The sequence below is a fragment of the Theropithecus gelada genome, chromosome 19 (genome assembly GCF_003255815.1).
Source record: "Theropithecus gelada isolate Dixy chromosome 19, Tgel_1.0, whole genome shotgun sequence".
Taxonomy (NCBI): Eukaryota; Metazoa; Chordata; class Mammalia; order Primates; family Cercopithecidae; genus Theropithecus; species Theropithecus gelada.
In genome coordinates, this window is record NC_037687.1 from 32,575,686 (window position 1) to 32,601,410 (window position 25,725).

The following is a 25,725-nucleotide window of genomic DNA, read 5'->3' on the forward strand; positions in this document are numbered from 1 at the left end:
CCCTCTCTCCCCAGCTGCCTCCTCCTTTTCTCTCCCGCTCTCCTTCCCCTTTCACCCCATCCCCTGCCCTGGCTGCAACCATGAGGGTCTTGGCCTGCCTCCTTGGTGAGTGATCCATTCTCCTTGGGGACTCAGGGGGCCTAGGCCCCCACCTCTGACCCCTTAGCTTATCCAGTTTAGAGATTCAAACTTCCGGGACTGGTCCCTGGTGCTCCTGCACACCCTGACATCCCTTCTAAGGATCCCTGCCTGATCTGCTCAGCCTTCTGCGAGCCCAGAAGCCCAAGGGACCTGCCCCCTGCCCACCCCCCAGCCCTGACCCTGCAGGGGATGTCCCGGACACCTGACCTTTAGCCAAGCCCATGTGAGAGTACCAAAGCCGGGGTCCCCAGCCCTGACTTCAGGGACCCGGCATCGGCAGCCCCACCCGCCTCAGAGACCTGTGCCTCAGCCCGCCCCTCTGTCCAGAGTCCTGCCTCCCAGCAGCGGGGTTTCTGGTTCAGAGGTATGAGGACTCTGTGTGTGTGCGTGTGTGCGTGTGTGTGCACGCGCGTGTGTGAGGACTCTGTGTGTGCGCGTGTGTGCGTGTGTGTGCATGCGCGCGCGTGTGTGCACGCGTGTGTGTGCGTATGCGTGTGTGTGCACGCGCGTGTGTGAGGACTGCGCGTGTGTGTGCGTGTGCATGTGTGTGCACGTGCGTGTGTGAGGACTCTGTGCGCGCACGCGTGTGTGGGCGTGTGTGTGTGTGTGCGTGCGCGCGTGTGTGAGGACTCTGTGTGTGCGTGTGTGTGTGCACGTGTGTGTGTGTGTGTGTGTGTTGGGGTATTCAAGATGAGGGGCCTGCGCTGGAGAAAGGGCCACTCCCGCCCTGCCCCTCACTCTGCCCCACCCTCTGCCCTCCCTTCCAGCGGCACTGGTGGGGATCCAGGCTGTTGGTAAGTGCCCAGACTCCTCCCATCTCCCCCCCTCCACCCAGCGCCAGGACTCCCCCTTCTGCCCGTCCAGGCCTGGCCTCAACCCCACTGGGTCCCTGGCCCACCCGAATTCCACTGTGACCTTGGCCCCTGCTCTGCGCTGGGATCCCCCAGGTGTCTGGCCGCATCTCTCTGAGCACCCAGGAGTCTGGACCCAGGGGCCAGTGAGCAGGGCCACTGGCCTACCGACAGTACCCGCAGGATGGCCCCCTGCCCCCAGTCACCCTGGCCCTGGGACCCCAAGGATGCCCCTCCCCAGTCACAGTCATTCCTCCAACCCTCAGAGCGCCTGCGCCTGGCCGATGGCCCCCATGGGTGCGCTGGCCGCCTGGAGGTCTGGCACGGCGGGCGCTGGGGCACCGTGTGTGATGATGGCTGGGACCTGCGTGACGCCGCTGTGGCCTGCCGGCAGCTGGGCTGCGGAGGGGCGCTGGCCGCCCCCGGAGGCGCCTTCTTCGGGGAGGGGGCAGGGCCCGTGTGGCTCAGCGAGCTGGCTTGCCGGGGCAACGAAGGGCAGCTGGGCCTCTGCCACCACCGGGGCTGGAAGGCCCACATCTGCTCCCACGAGGAGGACGCGGGCGTCGTCTGTGCAGGTGAGGACACCCTGGCTGCTCCTTCACGGAGATTTCCTTTGGAGATGTCCCAGGAATCCCAAGTCCTTAGCCCCAGAAAGTCTGAGTGTGCAGCAGTCCAGAGACACTCAGCCTCCCATCCCCTCCAAAGCCAGGAGTCTCACTTCCTCTTCCAGGGACCCAAGTGACCTGGATTCCCCCACTCTCCTCATAGCTTCTGTCCCCGCCTCCCCCGCCGCAGGTCAGCGTGTGGCTAACTCCAGGGACGATTCAACGTCTCCCCTGGATGGGGCTCCCTGGCCAGGGCTGTCGGTGGAGCTGAGCCCCAGCACGGAGGAGCCCCCGGTGACACACAGTGAGCCCAGGGGACTGCCCTGCCCACCCCCACCCAGTGCACCCTCCTGCTCCCGCCGAGGGGAGAGAGACCTCTGCACTGAGAACCCCCAGGGGACACACTGCCCACCTCTCCGCCCCACCCCGTCTCCTTCATAGCCCAGGGAAACTTCCATCACTTCAGACCCTCAGAGACAGAGGCCTGGCCCCCAGATGGGAGGAAGGATGAGGGGCTCAGCTCCTGACCCCTGGCTGTCTCCCCTCCCAGGCCCCCGCCTCGCTGGGAACCCCCAGAATGCCTCCCGGAAGAAGAGCCCCCGGCCCAAGCAGGCCAAGTCCACCCGGGCCCCTCTGCTGACAACTGGAGCCCCCCGCCAAGGTAAGCTCCCTGCAGGCTCCCCCGACCCCCAGCCTGGATGCTGTGAGGCCCAGGGCCCAGACAAACAGGACCCGTGGGTGCCCTCTCCTTAGCCGGGGCCCTGGAAGGATCCCAGTGTTCACCGTGTCCCTGCCCCAGAGATTTAGACGGTCAGGCCTGGTCTCCCCTTTTCTTCCTGCCCTGTCAGGAGGCCCAGGTGTCCTGGCCCACTCAGTTTGTGGACTCACCTCTTAACGGGCTGCTGGCGGGCAGATCTCAGGCCACCGCTCCCTGAGGCCTGTTTCCCCCGGGTGGAAATCGAGGAAGGGCTGTTTGAATCATTTCTCACTGGCCACACCCTCCCCTCCCTGCTCACCCCACAGAGCGGCTGCGCCTGGTCTCTGGTCCCCACAGGTGCGCTGGCCGCCTGGAGGTCTGGCACGGCGGGCGCTGGGGCACCGTGTGTGATGACGGCTGGGACCTGCGTGACGCCGCTGTGGCCTGCCGGGAACTGGGCTGTGGGGGGGCGCTGGCGGCCCCCGGGGGTGCCAGATTCGGGCCTGGTGTTGGGCCCGTGTGGATGGACGACGTGGGCTGTGGAGGAGGAGAACAGGCCCTCCGAGACTGCCCCCGAAGCCCCTGGGGCCGGAGCAACTGTGACCACAGCGAGGATGCCGGGCTGGTCTGCACCGGTACGTCGGGGCTGGGGCCTGGCCCCCTCCCACCTTCCTCAGACCCCGGCTCCCTCTTCCCCCTCCAGGAAGCTGCAGAGGGCCTGCTCCCAGCTCTGCCTCCTGCCCACCTGCTCTCTGCCTGTCCAGCGCCCACTGGCCACGCTCTCCAGCCCCTCCTCCTGCAGCTCCTGCCGTTCTCCTTGCCAGGAACGGGAGGAGAAGGCTTGAGGCCTGGGCTAGCGCTCAGCCCTGTCCCGGGCCCTAGGCCAGTGACAGTTTGTTTAAGCCTCAGTTTTCCTGAAGGATTGATGGAGCTAGGAATGCCTGCCTCAGGCTTGAGCCAAGTGCTGGAGTGCAGGAAGCCCTGCCTGCCCTCTGCCACGGGGCTGGCCACGGCAGGGTCGCTCTCGGAGAGCCCTTGTCTCTGTGGCCAACCTCTGCTCCTCCCCCATCCTCAAGCGAGCTGGTGGGAAGGAGGGAGGGAGACTGAGGCAGGGTGGGGACCCCCACGGGTGAGCCTCTACCTCCCCTCATACACGCCCCCTCAGCACAGGGTCTAGCTGTCTCCCAGGGGTCCCTCCCCTCTCCCATCCCCCTTGGACCTGGGATAGAACCCAGAAACGGCTGTCGGCGGGGTGTTAGGTGAGAGCTCAGGGGCTCCCTCCCTCCTCTCCTCCCTTCTTCCCTCTCTTTCCCTTTCTCTTTCCTTTCTTTCCTTCCACAAATCTTTACACAGCACCATGGCAGCGCCTGGAAACCACAGGAGAAAGGCCAGTCCCCGCCCTGCTGCACTTTGCAGTCCATTGACTGTAGGAGGCCGGCAGGCGGAGGGTACCCACCTGGCGTTTCATCAGCGCTGGGCGGGGGGAAGTACAGGCAAAGCTGGGTGCCTGCCCAGGAGGGGTGGGAAACGCTGACGTCAGTGGGTGTCCAGGGGGAAGAGAAGAGAGAAGGAGGCTGACTCAAGTCCCTGCTGTGTGCTGGGCCCTGCGCTGTGCACGTTACCTGGGGCCGCTCTAAGCCTCCGGCAGCCCCAACAGGGTGGATTCTCATCCCTCTCTTCACAGATGTGGGGCCGAGGCTCAGAGTGGTGATGTAAATGGCCCAAGACCCATGTGCCTAGCAAGCCCCAGCCCCAGCCGCTGACCCTTCTGGGTCTGTATAGACCCACGCCCCCCACCTCTCCCACCACACACTCGGCCGTAGGGACATGGTGGGGATGGAGACCAGGACACAGAGGTCAGAGTGGGAGTGAGGGGCAGAGAAGGCTTGTGCGGGGCGGGGGTGGTGCCTTCGTGTGCCTAGTGTACAAGCTGTGGGGGCAGAAGTGGGACCTTCAGGGCAGAGTTCATTGGAGGGAAGTTAAGGCTCCAGAGAGGCGAGGGTGAAAGTGCCAAGAGAGGAAACGAATGAACTAAGGCGCCCGGTGAAGCTGGGAGCTTCGCCAGCATCTGATTTAATTATCATGGCAACCCCAGGAGGGAGACGCTCCCCTTCCCTGTCTGCAGATGAGGAAAAGCAGACAGGTGTGTTAGAACCCTCCTTAGTTCTGTGCTCTTCTCTAGAACAGTGACTGGGGGTGATTCCACACCCCCCACGTTGGGGGACAGAGAGAGGGACTCCAGAATCCTCCAATGATGACTCAACTCTTACCTCAACAGAAATGTACCCTAAGAGCCAGGCATGGTTACAGGTTCACACCTGTAACCCACGTGCTTTGGGAGGATTTCTTGAGGCCAGGAGTTCAAGACCAGTCTGGGCAACATAGTGAAACTCTTTCCCATATATATATATATATGCGCCATATATATATATGCGCCATATATATATATATGCGCCATATATGTGTGTGTGTGTGTGTGTATATATGTGTGTGTGTGTGTATATATATATATGGCAGGGCATGGTGGCGCATGCCTGTAGTCCCAGCTACTTGGGAGAGGCTGAGGCGGGAAGGATCACTTGGGTCCAGGAGGTCGAGGCTGCAGTGAGCCAAGATTGCACCATTGCACTCCAGCCTGGGTGACCCAGATCCCCTCCCCTCAAAAATAAAAAAATGAAGTGTACCCTATGCACCCCAAGGCCAGCAAGAGGTTAGTATCTAGATTAGTGGCTCTCAACTGGCAAGGGAGTGAGGACTTTCTCATCCCCTTCCTCCCCAAAGGACATGAGGCAATGTCTGGAGACGTTTTTGGTTGTCACAGTTAGGGGAGGGGTTGCTACTGGCATGCGGTGGGTAGAGGATGCAGCACAGGACAGTCCCCATGATAAAGGAGGATGCCCAGTGCCAGTGGTGCTGAGACTTGGAAATCCCGCTCTCTAGGATCTGGGGGGCCAGGCATGGGAGGTGGATCCAGGGCACCAGAGCCAGAGCTCCCAGCATCCCCAGCCCCCACCACCCCGAGGCAAGGCACATGGGGGATGCGCGGGAGCTGGACTCTGGGCCAATGACTTCCTGTCTTGGAACCTTTTCCTCATTTGGATAGTGAAGATGGAATATTTGCTTCCCAGAGTCATCTTGGGGTTGCAGCCCGCCCGAGCATAACTTAGTCCCGGCTCATCCACCCTCGTTTCCTGGCCCTGTGTTCCCTCTCCTACTATCCAGGCCCAGCACCTCGGCTGCGCCTGGCCGATGGCCCCCACGGGTGCGCTGGCCGCCTGGAGGTCTGGCATGGGGGGCGCTGGGGGTCCGTGTGTGATGACGCCTGGGACCTGCGAGACGCCGCTGTGGCCTGCCGGGAGCTGGGCTGCGGGGGGGCGCTGGCCGCCCCCGGGGGCGCCTTCTTTGGGGAGGGGTCTGGACCCATCGTCCTGGACGACCTTCGGTGTCGGGGAAACGAGACGGCCTTACGATTCTGCCCAGCTCGGCCCTGGGGCCAGCATGACTGTCACCACCGCGAGGACGCCGGGGCCGTGTGTGACGGTGAGGGGGCTGTGGTGGACTGGGAGGTGGGCGTGGTGGTGCTTGGAGCAGAGGGGCAAGATGGGGGGGGTCCCTACACGCCCTTCCTGCCCTTTGTCTGGACTTTCCACTCCCCCATCTTATTCCTCTCTGAATCCTCACCCTGCGTCAGTGGTTCTCAGCTGGGCGTGGCTTTGCCCCCAAGGGGACATTGGACAGTGTTGGAAACATTTTTGATGGTCACAGCTGGGGGTGGGGGTGCTCCTGGCATCCAGGGGTTGGAGGCCAGGGGTGTTGCTCAACATCCCGCGGTGCACAGGACGCCCCCGCAGCCGAGAACAATCCAGCCCCAAATGGAAACATCGCTGAGGATGAACCTCAGCCCTGTGGCAGCCCTGGCTGGCCCTGCCTCCTGGCCCCTGGCGGACGCCAGCCTTCTACTCTGCATAAAGTCACCTCCCGCTTCTCTGTCACCCCTAAGCTACCATGCCCTCTGCTCTCTCTGCTCTCTTGCCCCCCATTCACACCCCCTCTCCCCAGGTCAGGAACGTGGAAAGCGTGGGCTGTGTCTAGGGAGGAGGTTCGGCAGGAAGAGATCTCCGCGTGCAGCTGAGAGGACTGAGGAAGGATGATGCGGGAGGTGGGGATGCCGGCTCCAGCTCCCGGATGGTGTGTGTGGGTGGCAATCACTTACCCCCTGCTCCACAGGCATGCCCCTGGGCTATGTCCCTCCCACGGCCCCCACGGACAGCAACAACTCCACGCCCAGGGAGGCTGCCTCCAGGCCCCCGTCCACCATGACGAGCCAGGCTCGGGGGACGGCAGGCATTTCAACTCCTCCAGCCTCCCCTACTGTCCTTTGGGAGCCCGGACCGGAAGCCGGTGAGTCCCTCCATGCTCTGCAGGAAAACAAGGTCCTTCCTTCTGTTTCCTTCTCTCAGCTCTGAGACTGTCTTATGGGGGGCCTCTTGCAAAGAGAAAGGTGGAGAAGAGGAGCACAGGGGCCTCACCCAGGACATTGAGCTGGGTTCAGTGCTCTGCTGTCATGTCTGGAAGCGTGTGATAATTTTTGAACAAGGGGTCCTGACTTTCATCATTTACTGAGCCCCCAAAATTCTGTAACCAGTCCTGGATAAGAGAAAGGATGGTGGGCTGGGTCTGCTCTATTCCGGAGCTGCACGGTGTAGCTGTAGGATCCATCATGGGGTACTCGGGCCAGCTTGAAGGAACAGCCCTGCTCAAACATTACCTTTACTTTCCAGAGTCTCTAGTTCTTTAGCAAATATGATCAATGGTTCTGCCTGCCTCCTTTCCACCAGTTTTTGTTTTGTTTTGTTTTCTTTTTTTGAGATAGGATTTCATTCTGTCACTCAGGCTGGAGTGCAGTGGTGTGATCATGGCTCACTGAAGCCTCAACCTGCAGGCTCAAGTGATTCTCCCACCTCAGCTTCCTGAGTAGCTGGGACTACTAATTTTTTGTATTTTTTGCAGAGATGGGGTTTTGCCATGTTGCCCAGGCTGGTCTCGAACTCCTGAGCTCAAACCGTCTGCCCACCTCAGCCTCCCAAAGTGCTGGGATTGGAGGTGTGAGCCACCGCGCCTGGCCTCTGTCATGAGTATTGAAAGGACTGTTGTTTAAAATATAGGTGTTATTATTACCCAGGTGCGGTGAGGCCAGGAGATCAGATGACAGCCACTAAAAAGATTGTGACTCACGGTTCTCGAGAGGACGGCGTGCCACACGGGGTCACACAGGGGAGCACCAGGGCCAGGCAGGAGGTAGAGGGAGTGAGAGGGAGGCATGGCAGGAATCTTTATCCATATATTTATTTAGAGACAGAGTCTCACTTGGTTGCCCAGGCTGGAGTGCGGTGGTATAGTCACAGCTCCCTGCAGCCTCAAACGCCTGGGCTCAAGTGATCCTCCCACCTCCGCCTCCTGGGTAACTAAGACTACAGCTGCATGCCACCGTGCCCAGCTAAGTTTTTTTTTTCTGTAGAGACAGGTCCTCACTATTGTCCAGGTTGGTCTCAAATTCCTGGCCTCAAGTGATCCTCCTGTCTTGGCCTCCCTAAGTGCTGGGATTATAGGCGTGAGCCACCATGCCCGGCCAGGTGCAGGGGTCTTTCTTGTGTTTTGTGCAGGAAGGAATAGGTGAGACAGGGTAAGCAGGCTTAGAATTGGCTGCTTTGAAGAATTTCAGTGGGGGGTGGGGGTGGCTCAGAAGGGGTGTCCTCAGTCGGCTGGTACCTGGCCCTGGGGCAGTGAGGACAGGTGCAGAGTGGCCCAGGGTGTGAGGGCCCAGTGGAGAGGGTGGTTTGCACACAGAAGGCATGCTCAAGCCGTTTACCATCTCTAGGAATTAGCTAACCCTGGGAGGGGCAGTCCCTCAGGATCAGGAATGCTCCAAGATGTCAAAGCATCAGAAATACAGAAAATAAGAAGGCGTGGTTAACACAGCTGTCTCCTCAAGACGGGAAAAGGCCAAACAAAAGCAGCAACTTGTTTTCACCATGGTCACCATTCCCAGAGGCCTCTTTCCCCTTTTCCTGAATAATAATGTCAGCTAACACTGATCGAGCATGCGCTGGCTCCTGGTCACTGATGCTGTTCCCAGTTCTCTCCATGTCTCAGTCCAGGTGACGCTCGCAGCCACTGCGGTGTGGGCATTGACAGGTCTTCATGTTACAGATGAGGCAGCGCAGCTGAGAAATGGGAGAGCCAGGATTCAAGCAAAAACGCTTGTTCCAGGGCTCACGTTCTTTTAAAAAAATTGTGATAAAACATACATGACATAAAATTTACCATTTTTAACAGACTTTTTTTTTTTTTTTTTTTTTTTTTTGTAAAAAAAAACCAGGGTCTCACTCTGTCACCAAGGCTGGAGTGTAGTGGTTGCTCACTGCAACCTCCGCCTCCCAGGTTCAAGTGATTCTCCTGCCTCAGCCTCCTGAGTAGCTGGGATTACAGGCGTGAGCCACCGCGCCTGGCCCGTGCCTGGCTAATTTTTGTATTTTTAGTAGAGACAGAGTTTCTCCATGTTGGCCAGGCTGGTCTCGAGCTCCTGATCTCAGGTGATCTGCCTGCCTCAGCCTCCCACAGTTGCTGGAATTACAGGCGTGAGCCACCGTGCCTGGCCTGCTGCTTCCTGTCTTTTAAAGGACTTCCTCTGAGAAAGCTTCTCCAGCTTCCCCAGGCAGAATTTTTCTCACCTTCTCCTCGTTGTGTGTCTGCCTTGCCTTTTTGGTACTTCCACTACTCCCTTTAGCTCGCTGAGTTGCAATGAAGTGTGTGCATACTACCTTCTCTAAAGACCGAGAGTTTTTCAAAGCAGAGGCTGTGCCTGACTCATAAACAACAACAAAACACCTTATTATCCCTGGTGGTCTAGTGGTTAGGAAAATAAAATCTAAAAAAGAAGAAAAAAAACCCCTTATTAAACCAATAATAATGAGAGAAAATTAAGGGTGGTGAACAATTGCAGGGAAAAAGACTTTTATTTTAATTGAGGTGAAATTCATGTAATATAAAGTTAACCAGTTTAAGTATACAACTCAAGTGGTATTTATACATTCAAAATGTTGTACAACCACTACTATTTGGCTACTGTGAATGGTGCTGCTATGAACATTCACATACCGGTGTCTGTCTGAATACCTGTTTTCAGTTTATTTTGGGTATATCCCTACTATAGACTTTCTAGATTATATGGTAATTTGATGTGTAGCTTTTTGAGGATCCTCCAAACTCTGCCTGGCTCATTATCCCTCGTGCCTAATGCAGAAAATGGCACAAAAAAGGCTTCATTAAATATTTGCTGCCTGGAGGAAAGGATGGTTGAATGGAGGGGAGGCCTAGATGGATGAACGGATGGATGCATGGAAAGGAAGATGGAGGGAGGGAAAGGTAGATGAAGAGTCAGGAGGCTGGGTGGCTTCCCTGACTCTTAATTCTTTGGGTCTCTTCTACCTCAGGGTCCCCCCAGCTGCGCCTGGTGGCTGGGCCCAGCAAGTGCTCAGGTCGACTGGAGGTGTGGCATGACCAGCGCTGGGGGACCGTGTGTGACGATAGCTGGGACATGCGGGACTCAGCCGTGGTCTGCCGGGAGCTGGGCTGTGGTGGACCTCGGCAGCCAGACCCTGCTGCTGGCCGCTTTGGCTGGGGTGCAGGTCCCATCTGGCTAGATGATGTGGCCTGTGTGGGGACCGAGGCTTCGCTGTCCGACTGCCCTGCTGCTCCCTGGGGAAAGCACAACTGTGCTCACAATGAGGATGTTGGGGTCACCTGCACTGGTAAGGAGGCCCTAGCTATCTGTTGACTCCAGGAGGGCTTCCTGGAGGGGGAACAGTAACTAACATGGGCACTAACATTGAGCGCTTCCTAAGCCCCAGCCCTGTGCTGGGTGTTTTTGCATATATGACCACATTGAAATCACATAATAAGTCTAGGGTGGTATGTGTTATGCCCATTTTACTGATAAATAAGCTGAGGCACAGAGAGGTTAGGTAACTTGCTCAAGATCACACAGCAACAACTGACTGGTAGACCTGGGATTCCCACTCAGAGAAGTTGCTGCTTCCTCTTCCTTCCAGGAATCAAGGAAATCTCCCACTAAGAAGGAAGCTTTAGCTTTCCTAAGATGAAAGGAAGCAGGCAGGGCACTGGGAGATGGAGAGAAGCCAAAGCGAGAGCCAGTTAACATAAACTCAGGCAATGCCTGCTATTACATGGCAGAGGCTGAGCTAGGCGCAGGGTCCTCATGCTGGGCTCATGAATGGAATGAACATGGTCTTGGTCTTTGAATACCTCACAGCTCATGGAGAGAAAGAACTACTCTAACAAATCATTGCAAACCTGTGTGACTCGTTATAGTTTGGGGTCACCAAGACCACTCTCAGAGTCAATAATTTGCTAGAAGATCTCATAGAACCAAAGAATCTGTTACACTCAGGGTTATTGTTTATCACAGTGAAAGGATACAGATTAAAATCAGCCAAGGGAAGAGGCGCCTGAGGCAGGGCTCAGGTGAGAGCAGGTGTGAGCTTCCAACTGTCCTGTCCCAGTGGAGCTGTGCAGACAGCACTTCATTATCCCAGCAACAAAGTGGGACAACACACATGAGGAACCGCCAACTAGGGAAGTTCCCCCGAGCCGTGGCGTCCAGAGTGTTCATGGGGGCTCGGCCACGTACATGTGGCTGACCATAAATCACACTGTTAGCACAGGCGATCCAGCATGGCCCAAGTCCCCCAGGGACACAATCTCTTATCAGGCAAGGTGTTCCAAAGGCTTCGAAGCCATCTCCCAGGAGCCGGGGAAAGGGCTAAACCTTTCTTTGGGCAAGGTTAATCCTTTACTGCACACGTGTGCTAATCAGAAGGATGGAAGATGGAGAGTGGTGCCTCAAAGGATGGAGGTATCACCTCTGCTGGAAGCTATGGCTCTTCCCTCTGTCCCCCTCTTCCTGAGGGCCATGGGGGCACCACAGAAGGATTCTGAATTCAGGAGTGGCCTGTCGGACCTGGGTACCCCTCTGGTGGTAAGAATTGACAGGAGGTAGGGAAACCCATCCGAAGGTACAGGAAATGAGGCCCTGACTCAGAGCAGAAGCTGAGGAGATGGAGGGGGGTCAGGTGTGAAGGGGTGAGGGGGTCAGTCATGTCCAGATTGTAAATGCCAAGAAGGCAGGGGGTGGTGTCAGGTTTGGCTTACCACAGGCTCCCCAAGGGTCTAACATAGTGTGTGGCTCATAGGAGGTGCCTGATTTGTGACAATAAATGAATGAATGATGAATGAATGGGAACTGGGTAAGTGACTGGAGAGGAGGGGTCTGGGTAGATGATCTTGTCATCATGGTGTCTCTGTCTTCTCTTCCTGCCCCACACACCTTCCAGGGCCCCCAGGCCTGGACTCCATCTCAGACCCCTTCAGCTGGAGCTGGATTCCTGGACTGGGGAGAGATCGGGATGCCTGGCTCCCAGGAGAGCTGGCCACCAAGCCCTCTGCAAGTGTGACTGCCAGTGTTCTGGAGAAAACAACCACGAAGGCCCCAGGGAAAATGCCTAAGAGTACTAAGAAGTGGGTGACAAAATATGCAAAGAGACCAACCACTCAACCTCCACTGACGCCAACCACAAAGCACTCCAGGGCCCAAAGCCCCCCAGACCTAACCTCACAGACCACTACAGCCCTGACCACTGAGGCTTCCCGAAGACCCACTGCTGAGTTTACCAGAAGGCCGACCACGGAGGCCCCCCGGAGATGGACCTCTCACACCACTGCCACGCTGACCCCTCAGGCACCCCGAGAACGGACCACTAAGACCACGGCAATGCTGACCACTCAAGGCCCCCAAGAAATGACCTCTGAGGCCACTATCAAGAGAATCCCTCAGGCCTCCCTGGAGCCATCTGCTGAGATACCAGAAGGGTCTCCAGAGTCACCCAAAGACCCGGCCCCCTCTCCCAGTGCTAGCACCACCAGGGAATCAGGTGAGTGGCCATGAGGGGTGTGGGGAGAGAATGGGAGAGACTGACCCTCCCTCCTAACCTCAGGGCCTTCCACGCAGGCCTGTTCCGGGTTCGTCTGGCCGATGGGCCCAACCGCTGTGCCGGCCGGCTGGAAGTGTGGCATGCCGGACGCTGGGGAACAGTGTGTGATGACAACTGGGACCTGCGGGATGCCACTGTGGCCTGCTGGGAACTGGGCTGTGGAAAGGTCCGGCCCCGAGTAGGCAAAACCCATTACGGCCCTGGGACTGGGCCCATCTGGCTGGATGACATGGGCTGCAAGGGAAGCGAGGCCTCACTGAGCGACTGCCCCTCGGGGGCATGGGGGAAGCACAACTGTGACCACGAGGAAGATGTGGGGCTCACCTGCACTGGTACCAGGGCATGGCGGCGGTGGAGGGGGTTACGGGGGGTGGTCAGGAGAATGGAGTCAAGGTGGGGCCAGGTGACCGCACCATGGTAGACTCTAAAGAACTGGGCTTGAGGGGTTGGGGTGGGGAGATCCCAGAGTTGCTCCAGAAGATTCCAAAAGAGGAGGGAAGAGCAGCAGCAAGGACCTCTGAGAAAGAGGATGGGGTCAACCATTGCCCCAATTTCTCCAAAGGCTACACAGACTATGATGATTATCCCCCCTGGACCTGGGACCCCACCTCAACAGAGGACCTGGCCAAGGGGACCACCACGGCACGGGTACCCGGACACACTCTCCCCTGGGGCACCACCAGGCGCACGGGGATCTCCTCTCCAGCAACAAGGCGCCTGCCAGACACAGGTGAGGGGCGTGATTGGGGTGGCCATGGGGGGCCTCCATAAACCTCCATTCGCTTCCCTGCAGGGTTTCCAGAAAGACCCTTCTCAGTGAGCTTGCTGAGGTCTCGGGGCACCCCAGAAAGGTTTTCCTCAGCTCCTGAGACTCTAAACGCATTATCTCCTTGGGCTCAATGGTGACACTTCTCGAGAGCCGAGGACACCATCTAAGAGATCAGGCTAAGCTCAGCAATCCTGAGTCCATGGCCCTCCTGTAAACCACACAATACGAGAGCCTGGGCCCCTCAGTCAAACCCACAACCAAGGGCCACTCTGTCATCACATAATCGTCCCCACCCCAGCTCCCCCAAAGCAAGCGAAACCTTACCCATTCTTGAAGCTCATGCTCTGGTCCGGGTCTGGTATGGCTCAGACAGAGGTGGGGACTCCTGGAGTGCTGCTTCTCTCCCTACCCTGGCCATCCCCTCCCTCCGGCCTGCAGAATCAGCCTCCAGGGACACAGCTCCGTCCCCCTCTGCTCTGTGGCGTCTGTCTTGCTGTTGCAACTCCTTCCACACCTGGGACCACATTTGGGACCTTGCCCTGCTTTGGCCTCCACATTGCTGCCACCACATTGTTTTGCATTTTTCTTTGCCTGTCTTCCTTGTATCCCCATCTCTCAGGGTCCCTCTGAATCCATCTCTGCTCCTGTTTCTCACTCGCTATTGGTCTCTTTTCTTTCATTATCCATTTCTCACCCTTGTCATCTCTATCTCTGTGTTGCCCATGATGGAGTGCAGTGGTGTGATCTTGGCTCACTGCAGTCTTGACTGCCCGGGCCCAAGTGATCCTCCCACCTCAGCCTCCTGAGAATTTGGGACTACAGATGTGCGCCACCACACCCGGCTCATTTTCATTTTTCGTAGAGACAGGCTCACTATGTTGCCCAGGCTGGTCTCAAACTCCTGAGCTCAGACGATCCTCCTGTCTTGCTCTTCCAAAGTGCTGGGCTTATAGGTGTGAACCACCATGCCTGGCCTCACTCCATTTTCCATGGTCAATTTCTCTATCTTTTCTTCTCTGTGCCAGTCTCCTTTTTTCTTTCATTTTCAATTTCTCACGCTCATCTTTATGCCGTATTTTTTTTTCCATGGTCATTTCTCTTGCTCTATCACCATCTTTCTCGTTTTTTTCTTTCATTGTCAGTTTCATATTCCCGTCATTTCTTTTTCCCTATGTGTTTCTTTTTCAATTTCTCACCCTCATTACCTGTTTCTCACTCCAGTTTTCGTGGTCAGTTTCTCTTTATTTTTTTCTCCCTTGTCCTTCTGTCTTTTTCTTTCATTATCAGTCTCACACTCTCATGATTTCTGTTTCTCACCTAGTTTTTCCTGATCAATTTATGTCTTTCCTCATCAGGCTTTCTATTTTCTTTCAGATCTCACCTTTACCACCTCTGTTTCTCACTCCATTTTTCATGGTAAGTTTCTCTTTTTTTGAGACAGAGTCTTGCTCTGTTGCCCAGGCTGAAGTGCAGTGGTGTGATCTTAGCTCACTGCAGCCTTGAACTCCCAGGCTCAGGTGATCCTCCCACCTCAGTCTCCTGAATAGCTGGGATTACAGATGCACACCACCATGCCTGGCTAATTTTTTTTTTTTTGAGATGGAGTCTTGCTCTGTTGCTCAGGCTGGAGTGCAGTGGCGTGGTCTCAGGTGACTGCAACCTCGGGTTCAAGCGATTCTCCTGCCCCAGCCTCCTGAGTAGCTGGGATTACAGGCACTTGCCACCACGCCCGGCTAATTTTTTGTATTTTTAGTAGAGACGGGTTTCACCATGTTGGCCAGACTGGTCTCAAACTCCAGACCTCGTGATCCGCCCGCCTCAGCCTCCTAAAGTGCTGGGATTACAGGCATGAGCCACCGCTCCTGGCCTGATTTTTAAATTTTTTGTAGAGATGGGTTCTCACTGTGTTGCCCAGACTGGTCTCAAACTCCTGGGCTCAAGTCATCGGCTCGCTGCGGCCTCCCAAAGTGCTGGAATTGCAGGCGGGAGCGGGGCCCAACCTGTTTCTCTATCCTCTGTCCTCTTGTCTTTCACTTTCAGTTCTCCGCTTCACCACCTGCTTCAAACTCCATTTTTCACGGTCGGGTTTTCCATGATCACTTCACACTCTCATCATCTCCATTTCTCACTGCGTTTCCTCCCCAGGCCCAGGGCTGTGGTATCTTTTCCTTTGTCTCTTACCGTTGTTTTCTTAGTCTCCATCTCCCGTGCTTTCCCCCCAGTCTCCCGTGTGCTGTCTTCTCTCTCCCCGTCGTTTCTCTCACGATCGGCCCCCTTCCCTCCATTTCTGTCTCCCGCGGGCTCCTCTGTCCGTTTCTCACCGTCCGCGCCGCCCTCGCCGCTCCCTCACGGGAGGTTTCACTCCCCACCTAAGGGGCAGCGTTTCGGCCCTGCCTCTGTATCCGCCGCGGTCGCTGTTTCTCCGTCTTCTCCCTCCATTCCACTCTCCCGTCCTGCACGCCATCCGGGACTGCCCGGGCTTCTGCCTCTGTCGCCCGCGCCCCGTACTGTGCCCTCCTGAGGGGCCCAAGCCTCCCGCTGCCGTAGGAGAGTCTCGCCGCAGGCGTGCTTTCCCGCCTTTTTTTTCTGGCGCTCAGCACGCATGCGCACGCGCGGAGGGTCCGGGAATGGAGGGCTGGGAGGGGCAGGCGTTTATCTGCCTCGCACCTCGTGACGTCACAGGCGCGCTGCGCCTTCTGATTGGCCAGCTGGCGCATCGGCCAGCGGTAATAATAGCTGAGCGAAGGGCAACCAGGTCCCAAGAAGCGGGCCTCGCGGTGGGGAAAGGGAGGGAAGAAGCAGGCCCTGGAGGCGCCGTGACTTGTGGGTGAGTGGGCTCCAGTTGTGAGCTAGAGCTATCATTCCGTTTCCAGAGCCGGAAGCGGGAGCTCCGAGAGGTGATGCTTCTCGTTCAAGGACTGCCAGGGTTGCAGCGCCTCCCAGGCCCATAGCGCCCCCTGGTGGTGGAGGCGGGCACGTGCCGGGCGCGGCAGCTGCGGAGCCAGCGGGTCCGGCCCCGGCCCCGGTACCCCTCCTCCCATAGGGGAGGGAGGCAGCCAGCCCGTGAGCAGAAATAAATGCAGAATTGGCCAGGCGCAGTGGCTCAAGCCTGTAATCCCAGCACTTTGGGAGGCCGAGGGGGGCGGATGACGAGGTCAGGAGATCGAGACCATCCTGGCTAACACGGTGAAACCCCGTCTCTACTAAAACTACAGAAAATTAGCTGGGCGTGGTGGCGGCGCCTGTAGTCCCAGCTACTCGGGAGGCTGAGGCAGGAGAATGGCGTGAACCCGGGAGGCGGAGCTTGCAGTGAGCTGAGATCCGGCCACTGCACTCCAGCCTGGGCGACAGAGCGAGACTCTGCCTCAAAAAAAAAAAAAAAAAGAAAGAAAGAAATGCAGAATTACAAACTGCGCCGGGGAAATGAAAAGACAGCCATGTATGCAACCTTATCAATAGGAAGGCTTGGAGGTGTGTGCGGGGTGGGGTGGGAGACACGGCAGGCAGGCATTCTTAGCTTCAGTAGCAACGTAACCTTGAAAAACTGACTTCGTCTCTTTGAGTCCCCGTTTCTTTTTTCTTTTATTTTTTTTTGAGACGGAGTCTCACTCTGTCGCCCAGGCTGGAGTACAGTGGCCCGATCTCGGTTCACCTCAAGCTCCGCCCCCCGGGTTCCCGCCATTCTCCTGCCTCAGCCTCCCGAGTAGCTGGGACTACAGGCGCCCGCCACCACGCCCGGCTAGTTTTTTGTGTTTTTAGTAGAGACGGGGTTTCACCGTGTTAGCCAGAATGGTCTCGATCTCCTGACCTTGTGATTCGCCCGCCTCAGCCTCCCAAAGTGCTGGGATTACAGGCGTGAGCCACCGCGCCCGGCCCCCGTTTCTTATTTATATTGTATATTTTATTTTATTTTATTTACTGATTGATTGATTGATTGATTGAGACGGAGTCTAGCTCTGTCACCCAGGCTGGAGTGTAGTGGTGCGATCTCAGCTCACTGCAACCTCCACCTCCTGGGTTCAAGCGATTGTCCTGCCGCAGCCTCCCGAGTAGCTGGGACTACAGGCGTCTGCCACCATGCCCGGCGAATTTTTGTATTTTTAGTAGAGACAGTATTTCACCCTGTTGGCCAGGCTGGTCTCAAACCCCTGACCTCGTGATCCACCCGCCTCGGCCTCCCAAAGTGCTGAGGTCACAGGTGTGAGCCACCGCGCCCGGCCACCCATTTCTTTCTCTGGGGGAAAAAAAGGGGGCTCCAGGGTTGTTGGAAAGGGGGAAGAACAGCTCACTTGGTCTGTGCTGGGCATGCGTGACTCCAACTGCAGGCGGTAGGAACTGTTGCTACACCTGTGTTTCAGATGGAGAAAAAGTGAGGCTCAGAGAAGTTTAACTTAAGAGCCATGATTATAATCTGTTTTAAGTGATTTCACATGTGTTGCTCCTTGGATTGGGAACCGTGTATGCTAAAACAGAAGCACGAGTCTGGAGTCCGACTCTCCTACTGGGTTCCAATCATGGTTCCAACCTGGATTAGAACTAGTTGGGTGACCTCAGGCCCCAATTCAATGAGCAGAATGTGTGTGAAATCGTTTAAAACCGCAGAATATTGCTTGTTAGGGTTATTTGCTGAAAACGAACAACAGCTGCAGGATTCCAGGGAAGGAGCAATGATTGTAGTAGAGAAATCAAGGAAACCTCACAGGGGAGATGGTATTATTTCATCAGCAGACCATAAGGAGAAATGAATTCTCAGAGGAGCAAAAGGTGGGAGAAATTTGCATTGCCAGAAATTTGCATCGGTGTTATCCATCTCTGCTAGACTTGAAGCTCTGTGAAAGATCTGTATCTATTTCCATTGCTGCCATAACACATCCCCACAAATTTAGTGGTTTAAAACAACACAGACTTACTATCTTGCAGTTTTGTAGGTCAGAAGTCAGACTCGCTTAGTGGGCTAAGCGAGTCTCTTAAGCGAGTCACAGTTAAGGTGTCAGCAGGATGGTTCTCTTTGGAAGACTCTAGGGGAGAATCCGCTCCCGTGCATTTTCCAGCTTCTAGAGGCCACCTGCACTCCTTGGCTTGTGGCTTCATCCCCCATCATCAAAGCCAGCAACATTGCATCTCTCTGACCTTTCTTCTGCTTTCGTATTTTTCTCTCTCACTGTGGCTTGAAAGATTCTCTGATTTTATTTGGCCAACATGTTGGCCAGGCTGGTTCTGAACTCCTGGGCTCAAGTGATCCACCTGCCTCAGCCTCCCAAAATGCTGGGATTACAGGTGTGAGTCACCGTGCCCAGCTTGATTTGTGTTCCTTTTTTTTTTTTTAATTATTATACTTTTAAGTTCTAGGGTACGTGTGCACAACGTGCAGGTTTGTTACATATGTATACATGTGCTATATTAGTGTGCTGCACCCATTAACTCGTCATTTACATTAGGTATATCTGATTTGTGTTCTTAATGGAGTCTTCCTAAAACCCAGCATCTTGAAAATACATCTTTTTTTTTTTTTTGATGGAATTTTGTTCTTGTTTCCCAGGCTGGAGTGCAGTGGCGTGATCTTGGCTCACTGCAACCTCCACCTCCCAGGTTCAGGTGATTTTCCTGCCTCAGCCTCCTGAGTAGCTGGGATTACAGGCGCGTTCCACCGTGCCTGGCTAGTGTATGTTTAGTAGAGACGGGGTTTCACCATATTGGTCAGGCTATTCTCAAACTCCTGACCTCATGATCCGCCCGCCTCAGCCTCCTAAAATGCTGGGATTACAGATGTGAGCCACCGTGCCCAGCTGAAAATACATCTTTAGTGATTTACTGCTAATGGGTTTTTTCCCCTGGACTAATTTTTCTTTTTTGTTTTCGTTGTTTTTTTTTTTTGAGACGGAGTCTCACTCTGTCTCCCAGGCTGGAGTGCAGTGGGGCGATCTCGGCTCACTGCAAGCTCCGCCTCCCGGGTTCACGCCATTCTCCGGCCTCAGCCTCCTGAGTAGCTGGGACTACAGGCGTCCGCCACCACGCCCGGCTAATTTTTTGTATTTTTAGTAGAGATGGGGTTTCACCGTGGTCTCGATCTCCTGACCTTGTGATCTGCCCGCCTCGTCCTCCCAAAGTGCTGGGATTACAGGCGTGAGCCACGGCGCCCGGCATTTTTTTTTAATTAATAGTACCACTAATGGTGGTGGTTTTGTTTTTTCTTGGTTTGCTTTTATGTTTGTTTCCTTGTTTGTTTTTGAGAAGGAGTCTCACTCTGTGGTCCAGGCTGGAGTGCAGTGGTGTGAGCTCAGCTCAGTGCAACCTCTGCTTCCTGGGTTCAGGTGATTCTCCCACCTCAGCCTCCTGAGCAGCTGGGATTACAGGTGCCCGACACCATGCCCAGCAAATTTCTGTATTTTTTGTAGAGACAGGGTTTTGCCATGTTGGCCAGGCTGGTCTTTAACTCCCGACCTCAGGTGATCTGCCTGCCTCAGCATCTCAAAGTGCTGGGATTACAGGCGTGAGCCACAATGCCCGGCCATTACCACTAATGGTTTTTCAGGTTTCCTAATGGGTGTGGTTATCTGGTAGGATTTTATAGCTACCCTGTTAAGGTGTCTAATAGAAATGGAAAGGTATTTGATTAAGAATGGTTAATAATACAAAGGCATGACTGAGATGTCTGCTGTGCCTGGCATCAGGGTGAAACGTGACCCTTGTTCGATCAGCGTGCAATGTGTTAGCGGGTAGCAGAGCAAGGGATTTCTGTGATTGGGATCGCTAGCCACAGAGCTCAAGGTGACATCGGTGAACTTGCCCAAGGTCTTGGACACTGCCCTTCAGCCTGGTTTTGCGTTTGGAATGAGAAAACATCCTAACGGGCTCAGTTGGGTAGGAAATGAAGAGGAAGGGAATTCCAGGGGGGTGGGGGGTGGGGCGGCAGCATGAGCAGAGGCTGGGAGGTGCAAAAAGCCTGGGCGTTGTGGTTGTTCCAAGTGTTTTGCTGTCACAAATATGGCTGCCGTGAACTCCCTGTACCCACATCCCGAGCCTCATGGGCAGGGATTTCTCAGCACCTCCTTGTGGAATTGCTTGGGGAAGCTGGCATGTCCCCCTAAACACTGCAAACCTGCCCTCCTCACTCAAAGTCAGGGTCCAGCATGAGCAGAGCATTGTGTGGGACGAGACGATGCTGGAGAAGCTGGCAGGGGCTGGTTATGAAGGAAGATGGTGTCTGTGGGGTTCATGCTGTGGGCCGTGGGGACTCATGGAAGGGTTTAGGGTGGAAAGGGGCAGGTGTCTGCCTGTGTTTAAGAGGCCTCCAGGGTCAGTGTGGGAGGCCACGGTCTCAGAGGAAGTTGGTTTGATGATTCAGATAAGAACAACCAGGGCAATGAGTATGGGGTGTTTTGTTCGGGTGATGAAAATATTCTTAATTTTGTTTTTTTTTTTTTTTTTTTTTTTTTGAGACAGAGTCTCGCTTAGTCGCCCAGGCTGGAGTGCAGTGGCGCGATCTCGGCTCACTGCAAGCTCCGCCTCCCGGGTTCACGCCATTCTCCTGCCTCAGCCTCCCGAGTAGCTGGGACTACAGGCGCCCGCCGCTTCGCCCGGCTAATTTTTTGCATTTTTAGTAGAGACGGGGTTTCACCATGTTATCCAGGATGGTCTCGATCTCCTGACCTCGTGATCCACCCGCCTCGGCCTCCCAAAGTGCTGGGATTACAGGCGTGAGCCACCGCGCCCGGCCCGAAAATATTCTTAATTTTGATTGTGGCAATGACCACACAATCTTGTGACTATGCTAAGAAGAACCACCCAATTGCACATTTTAGGTTGATGAATTGCATGATATGTGAATTATATCTCAAGAAATCTGTCATTGAGGCTGGGCACGGTGGCTCACACCTGTAGCTCACTTTGGGAGGCTGAGGAAGGTGAATCACTTGACCCCGGGAGGCAGAGGTTGCAGTGAGCCGATACTGCGCCACTGTACTCTGTCCTGGGTGGCAGAGTGAGACTCTGTCTCAAAAAAGAAAAGAAAAGAAAAGAAAAGTAAAGAAAGCTATTGTTCATATAAGCTTTTTATCAACCAAGCTGGGACTGAATTATCTTTCTATTCTCCCTAAATAAAATGGCATACATATATGTATATATGTAAAATACATTTATATGTTATATAAAATTGCTATTGTGTAGAGATTAAGTGCATTCGGCCAAAAAAAAAAATAGGAAAAATAGTATTATAGAAATGTTCCAGGCAGTTAATTAATAAAGATATTATGATTTTTTTCCCCTAGGGCAGAAGCCTCAGGGAATTAAAATAACAAATTCTTTTTTTTTTTTTTTGAGATGGTGTCTCGCTCTGTTGCCCAGGCTGGAGTGCAATGGCACAATCTTGGCTCACTGCAACCTCCGCCTCCTGAGTTCGAGCGATTCTCCTGCCTCAGCCTCCCGAGTAGCTGGGATTACAGGCGTGTGCCACCACGCCCAGCTAATTTTTTTTATATTTAGTAGAGACGGGGTTTCTCCCTGTTGGCCAGGCTGGTCTTGAACTCCTGACCTCAAGTGATCCGCCGGCCTCAGCCTCCCAAATTGCTGGGATTACAGGCTTGAGCCACTGCGTCCGGCCCAAATGCCCTTATTTTATGTGCTAGTTTAGTGACAGTTTCTGTTCTTGGTAACCAGAAGCATCCCAGCTGAATGGACAAGGTCTCCACAAGGTCAGGGAGGGCTGCAGTGGTGGTGCAGTTGAGACAGGACGATGCCTGAACTGGGGCTGGGCCCAGGAGGAGAGAGATGGGGAGTCAAACTCACAGGGGAGTTGAAGACTCAATCCTCTTCCCCATATCTCTCTAGGTGGCAAAGATGGTTACAAGCTTCCCTGGACGTGGGACACACCATCAGGAAGGGGCCTGGCTGAGGGGACCCCCACCGCAGGCAAACTAGGACCCACTCTTGGGGCTGGCACCACCAGGAGCCCAGGCAGTCCTCCAACTCCGAGGGTCCATGGAGACACAGGTGAGGCACGTGGCTGGGGTCAGGGGACTGGGGTGGTATGTGTCGTGGGGTAAAGAGACAGATTCCAGACTCGCTGGTGGAACCCTTACCCCAGAAAGACTCAGCAGAAATATATCCTTAAATAAGGGGTTATCGGCTGAGCATGGTGGCTCACGCCTGTAATCACAGCACTTTGGGAGACCGAGTTGGGAGGATTGCTTAAGCTCAGGAGTTTCAGACCAGCCTAGGCAACACGGTGAAGCCCCCAAGATATGAACATTAGCTGGGTGTGGTGGTACGCACCTGTGGTCCCAGCTGCTTGGGAGGCTGAGGCAGGAGGATCCCTTGAGCCTGGGTGCTCCAGGCTGTGGTTGTGCCACTGCATTCCAGCCTGGGTGCCAGAGCGAGACCTTGTCATAAACAAAACAAAACATAACAAAACAAACAGAACCAAGGGGTTATTATCTAGACCACTGGTCACCCACTAGGGTCGATTTTGCCCCCAAGGGGCATTTGACAATATCTGAAGATATTTTGGATTGTCATGGCAGGAAGTGAGAGGTCACCCATGGGCACCTCATCGGTAGAGGCCAGGAATGGTGTTAAACATCCCACAATGCACAGGACATCTCTCCATAACAAAGAACCACCCAGCCCTAAATGACAACAGTATCGAGGCTGAGAAACCCCAGCCTAGATAGTCATAAGTCACTGTGACAAAGAGGAAAATGATAGGAAGCCCTAGATGAGAAAGAGGGAAAGATGCAAACAGGTGATTCCCAGAAAGGGAAGCCCAAATGGCTGAGTGTGTTTAGAAATGCCCACGCTCACCAGGAACCAGAAAATACAGATTAAAACAATGGCAAGTACCGAGGAGAAAGAGAAAGGTGGGTATTATCAAGTGTGAGTGATGATGTGGGGAGACAGGCAACCCCATTGGACAGAGCTGTTTGATAAAGACGGTCCAGCAGTATTTAGTAAAGTTAAGCATGATTAGGCCGGGCGCGGTGGCTCACGCCTGTAATCACACCACTTTGGGAGGCTGAGGTAGGCGGATCACGAGGTCAGGAAATCGAGACCATCCTGGCTAAGATGGAAACCCCGTCTCTACTAAATATACAAAAAATTAGCCGGGCATGGTGGCAGGTGCCTGTAGTCCCAGCTACTCGGGAGGCTGAGGCAGGAGAATGGCGTGAACCCGGGAGGCGGAGCTTGCCGTGAGCCGAGATCGCGCCACTGCACTCCAGCCTGGGCGACAGAGCAAGACTCCGTCTCAAAAAAATAAAAAGAAAAATAAAAATAAATTTAAAAATTCCATAAATGTATTTTGATTACTAAAATTTCCCTTCGGAGCCTCTTTCGTCTCCCTGCCTTCCCCGGCTCCCCACATCGCCCAGTCCCCCGCTGTCTCGGAATCCTCTCGTATGCTGCACGCTTCTGAGCACTCCCCCCGCTCCCGCGCCCCAGCATCCCCCGCATCCCTCCCTCACCTCACCCTCCTGCACCCACTCCCTCGACCCGCGTGCCCCTCCGCAGCGGAGGACACCAGGTGGCGCCTGGAGACATCGGAGGAGGCAGGGAGGAGGGGCCCTAGGGCCGGGTGAAGTCTGCCGGTGACCCATGACGTCTCGAGGCTCTGCGCCTCTCCATTGGTCGACTCCTCGAGGGGCGGGGCGGGACGCGTAGTGGGCGGAGCCGGCTGACCTCAGACCGTCCGTCTGTCTTTCCTCCTCCTCCAGGTTCCCCGAGGAAACCCTGGCCCGAGCGCCGGCCACCGCGGCCCGGTGCGACCAGGACAGCGCCCGCAACCCCGTCCCCAGGTCCCTCCGCCTCTCCGGGACCCCCAGGCCCAGCGCTGACCTCTGACTGCAGTCCAGAGCTCACTCCCCACCCAGCCTTGACGCCCGAGGCGACCTCTGACCCTCCGGACACTTCACCACCCACCCCAGACCCGACCTCCCGGACGAACCCCGACCTCATCCTGACAAGCCCTGACTTTGCTTTGTCCACCCCTGACTCCAGTGTGGTTCCAGCGTTGACCCCGGAGCCCTCGCCCACGCCCTTACCCACCTTGCCCAAAGAGCTGACCTCTGACCCTTCTACACCGTTGGAGGTGACCAGCCTTTCCCCTACCTCAGAGCAGATCCCAGAATCTGACACAACCCCAGACTTGGACACAACTCCATACTCCAGTACAGTCTCGGAATATTCCAGATCCCCAGCCCCCTCCCCAAGCCCTCACCCCACTACTATCCCTGATCCCACCATGACCCCTAACCACACCACAACCCCTAACCCTACTGTGACCCCTCAGTTCCCTACCACCACTCACCCCACCACGACCCCTCAACCCACTACCATCACTTACTCCACCATGATTCCTGACCCTACCACAACCCCTCAACCCTTCACCACCATGCAGCCCACCACAACCCCTCACCCCACAACCCCTCACCCCACCACAACCCCTCATCCCACCACCACCACTCACTCCACCATGATTCCTGACCCCACCACAACCCCTCAACCCTTCACCACCATGCAGCCCACCATGATCCCTCACCCCACAACTCCTTACCCCACCACAACCCCTCACCCCACCACAACCCCTCATCCCACCACAACCCCTCACCCCACCACAACCCCTCACCCCATCACGACTCCTGACCCCACCACGACCCCTCACCCCACCACGACTCCTGACCCCACCACGACCCCTCACCCCACCACAACTCCNCCCTCACCCCACCACGACTCCTGACCCCACCACGACCCCTCACCCCACCACAACTCCTGACTCTTCCTCAACCCCTATCATCACTACTAAGTCCCTTCCAACCTCCTTGGGGACAGAACTCTCCTCTCCCACTCTAGCACCAACAGTCAAGCCCAGTCTGCACCCCCAGTTGACCTTCACAGCACCTGCCCCTCACACCTCCACATCCCAGATACCCACCTTAGAGCCCTCTCCAGCCTTGGAGTCCAGCCCCTCCAGGTCCTCCACAGCCACAAGCATGGACCCACTGTCCACTGAGGACTTCAAGCCACCCAGAAGCCAGAGCCCCAACCTAACCCCTCCACCCACCCATACCCCACACTCAGCCTCTGACCTCACTATGTCTCCTGACCCCCACCTCTCCCTGATAGCCCACCCCTTGGATCATCCTCCCCTTGACCCCCTCACCCTAGGGCCAACCCCTGGTCAGAGCCCAGGCCCCCATGGTCCATGTGTGGCCCCAACACCACCTGTAAGGGTCATGGCTTGTGAGCCACCTGCCCTGGTGGAACTGGTGGCTGCCGTGAGGGATGTGGGTGGTCAGCTGCAGAGACTGACCCAGGTCGTGGAACAGGACCGGCAGGAGCGCCAAGCCCTGCTGCTGGGGCTGACCCAGCTGGTAGAGGCTGCCCGGGGTCTGGGGCAGCTGGGTGAGGCCGTGAAGAGAGTGGTAGAGATGGCCTGGACCACCAGCATGCCTGCACCAACCACCACTACCCCAGAGGAAGAAGAAAGGCCTCTGAGGGGAGACGTGTGACCCTCTCCAGGATTTGAGGGGCGTAAGACATTCCCGATCAAAACAAAACAAAAAAAACCAAAGTGCCTAATTAAAAACAAGGTGTGGATGGT

At 55.6% G+C, this 25,725-nt stretch overlaps 1 protein-coding gene across 2 annotated transcripts; it reads left to right on the top strand.

Moving 5' to 3' along the window:
* SSC5D (scavenger receptor cysteine rich family member with 5 domains) lies at positions 1 to 25,725 on the top strand. Of its 2 annotated transcripts, XM_025369311.1 has the most exons (15): positions 12 to 105; positions 909 to 935; positions 1,259 to 1,567; positions 1,788 to 1,901; positions 2,148 to 2,258; positions 2,621 to 2,929; positions 5,517 to 5,834; positions 6,522 to 6,695; positions 9,788 to 10,105; positions 11,708 to 12,304; positions 12,382 to 12,696; positions 12,927 to 13,094; positions 21,960 to 22,121; positions 23,840 to 24,823; positions 24,885 to 25,725. In XM_025369311.1, the coding sequence occupies exons 1-15, from the start codon at positions 81 to 83 to the stop codon at positions 25,631 to 25,633; spliced, it is 4,680 nt and encodes a 1,559-aa protein (XP_025225096.1). In that variant the 5' UTR covers positions 12 to 80; the 3' UTR covers positions 25,634 to 25,725. The 2 variants fall into 2 exon arrangements, with proteins under 2 accessions (XP_025225098.1, XP_025225096.1); XM_025369313.1 differs by lacking the exons at positions 21,960 to 22,121; positions 23,840 to 24,823; positions 24,885 to 25,725 and adding an exon at positions 16,007 to 16,219 and having other exon boundaries at positions 1 to 105.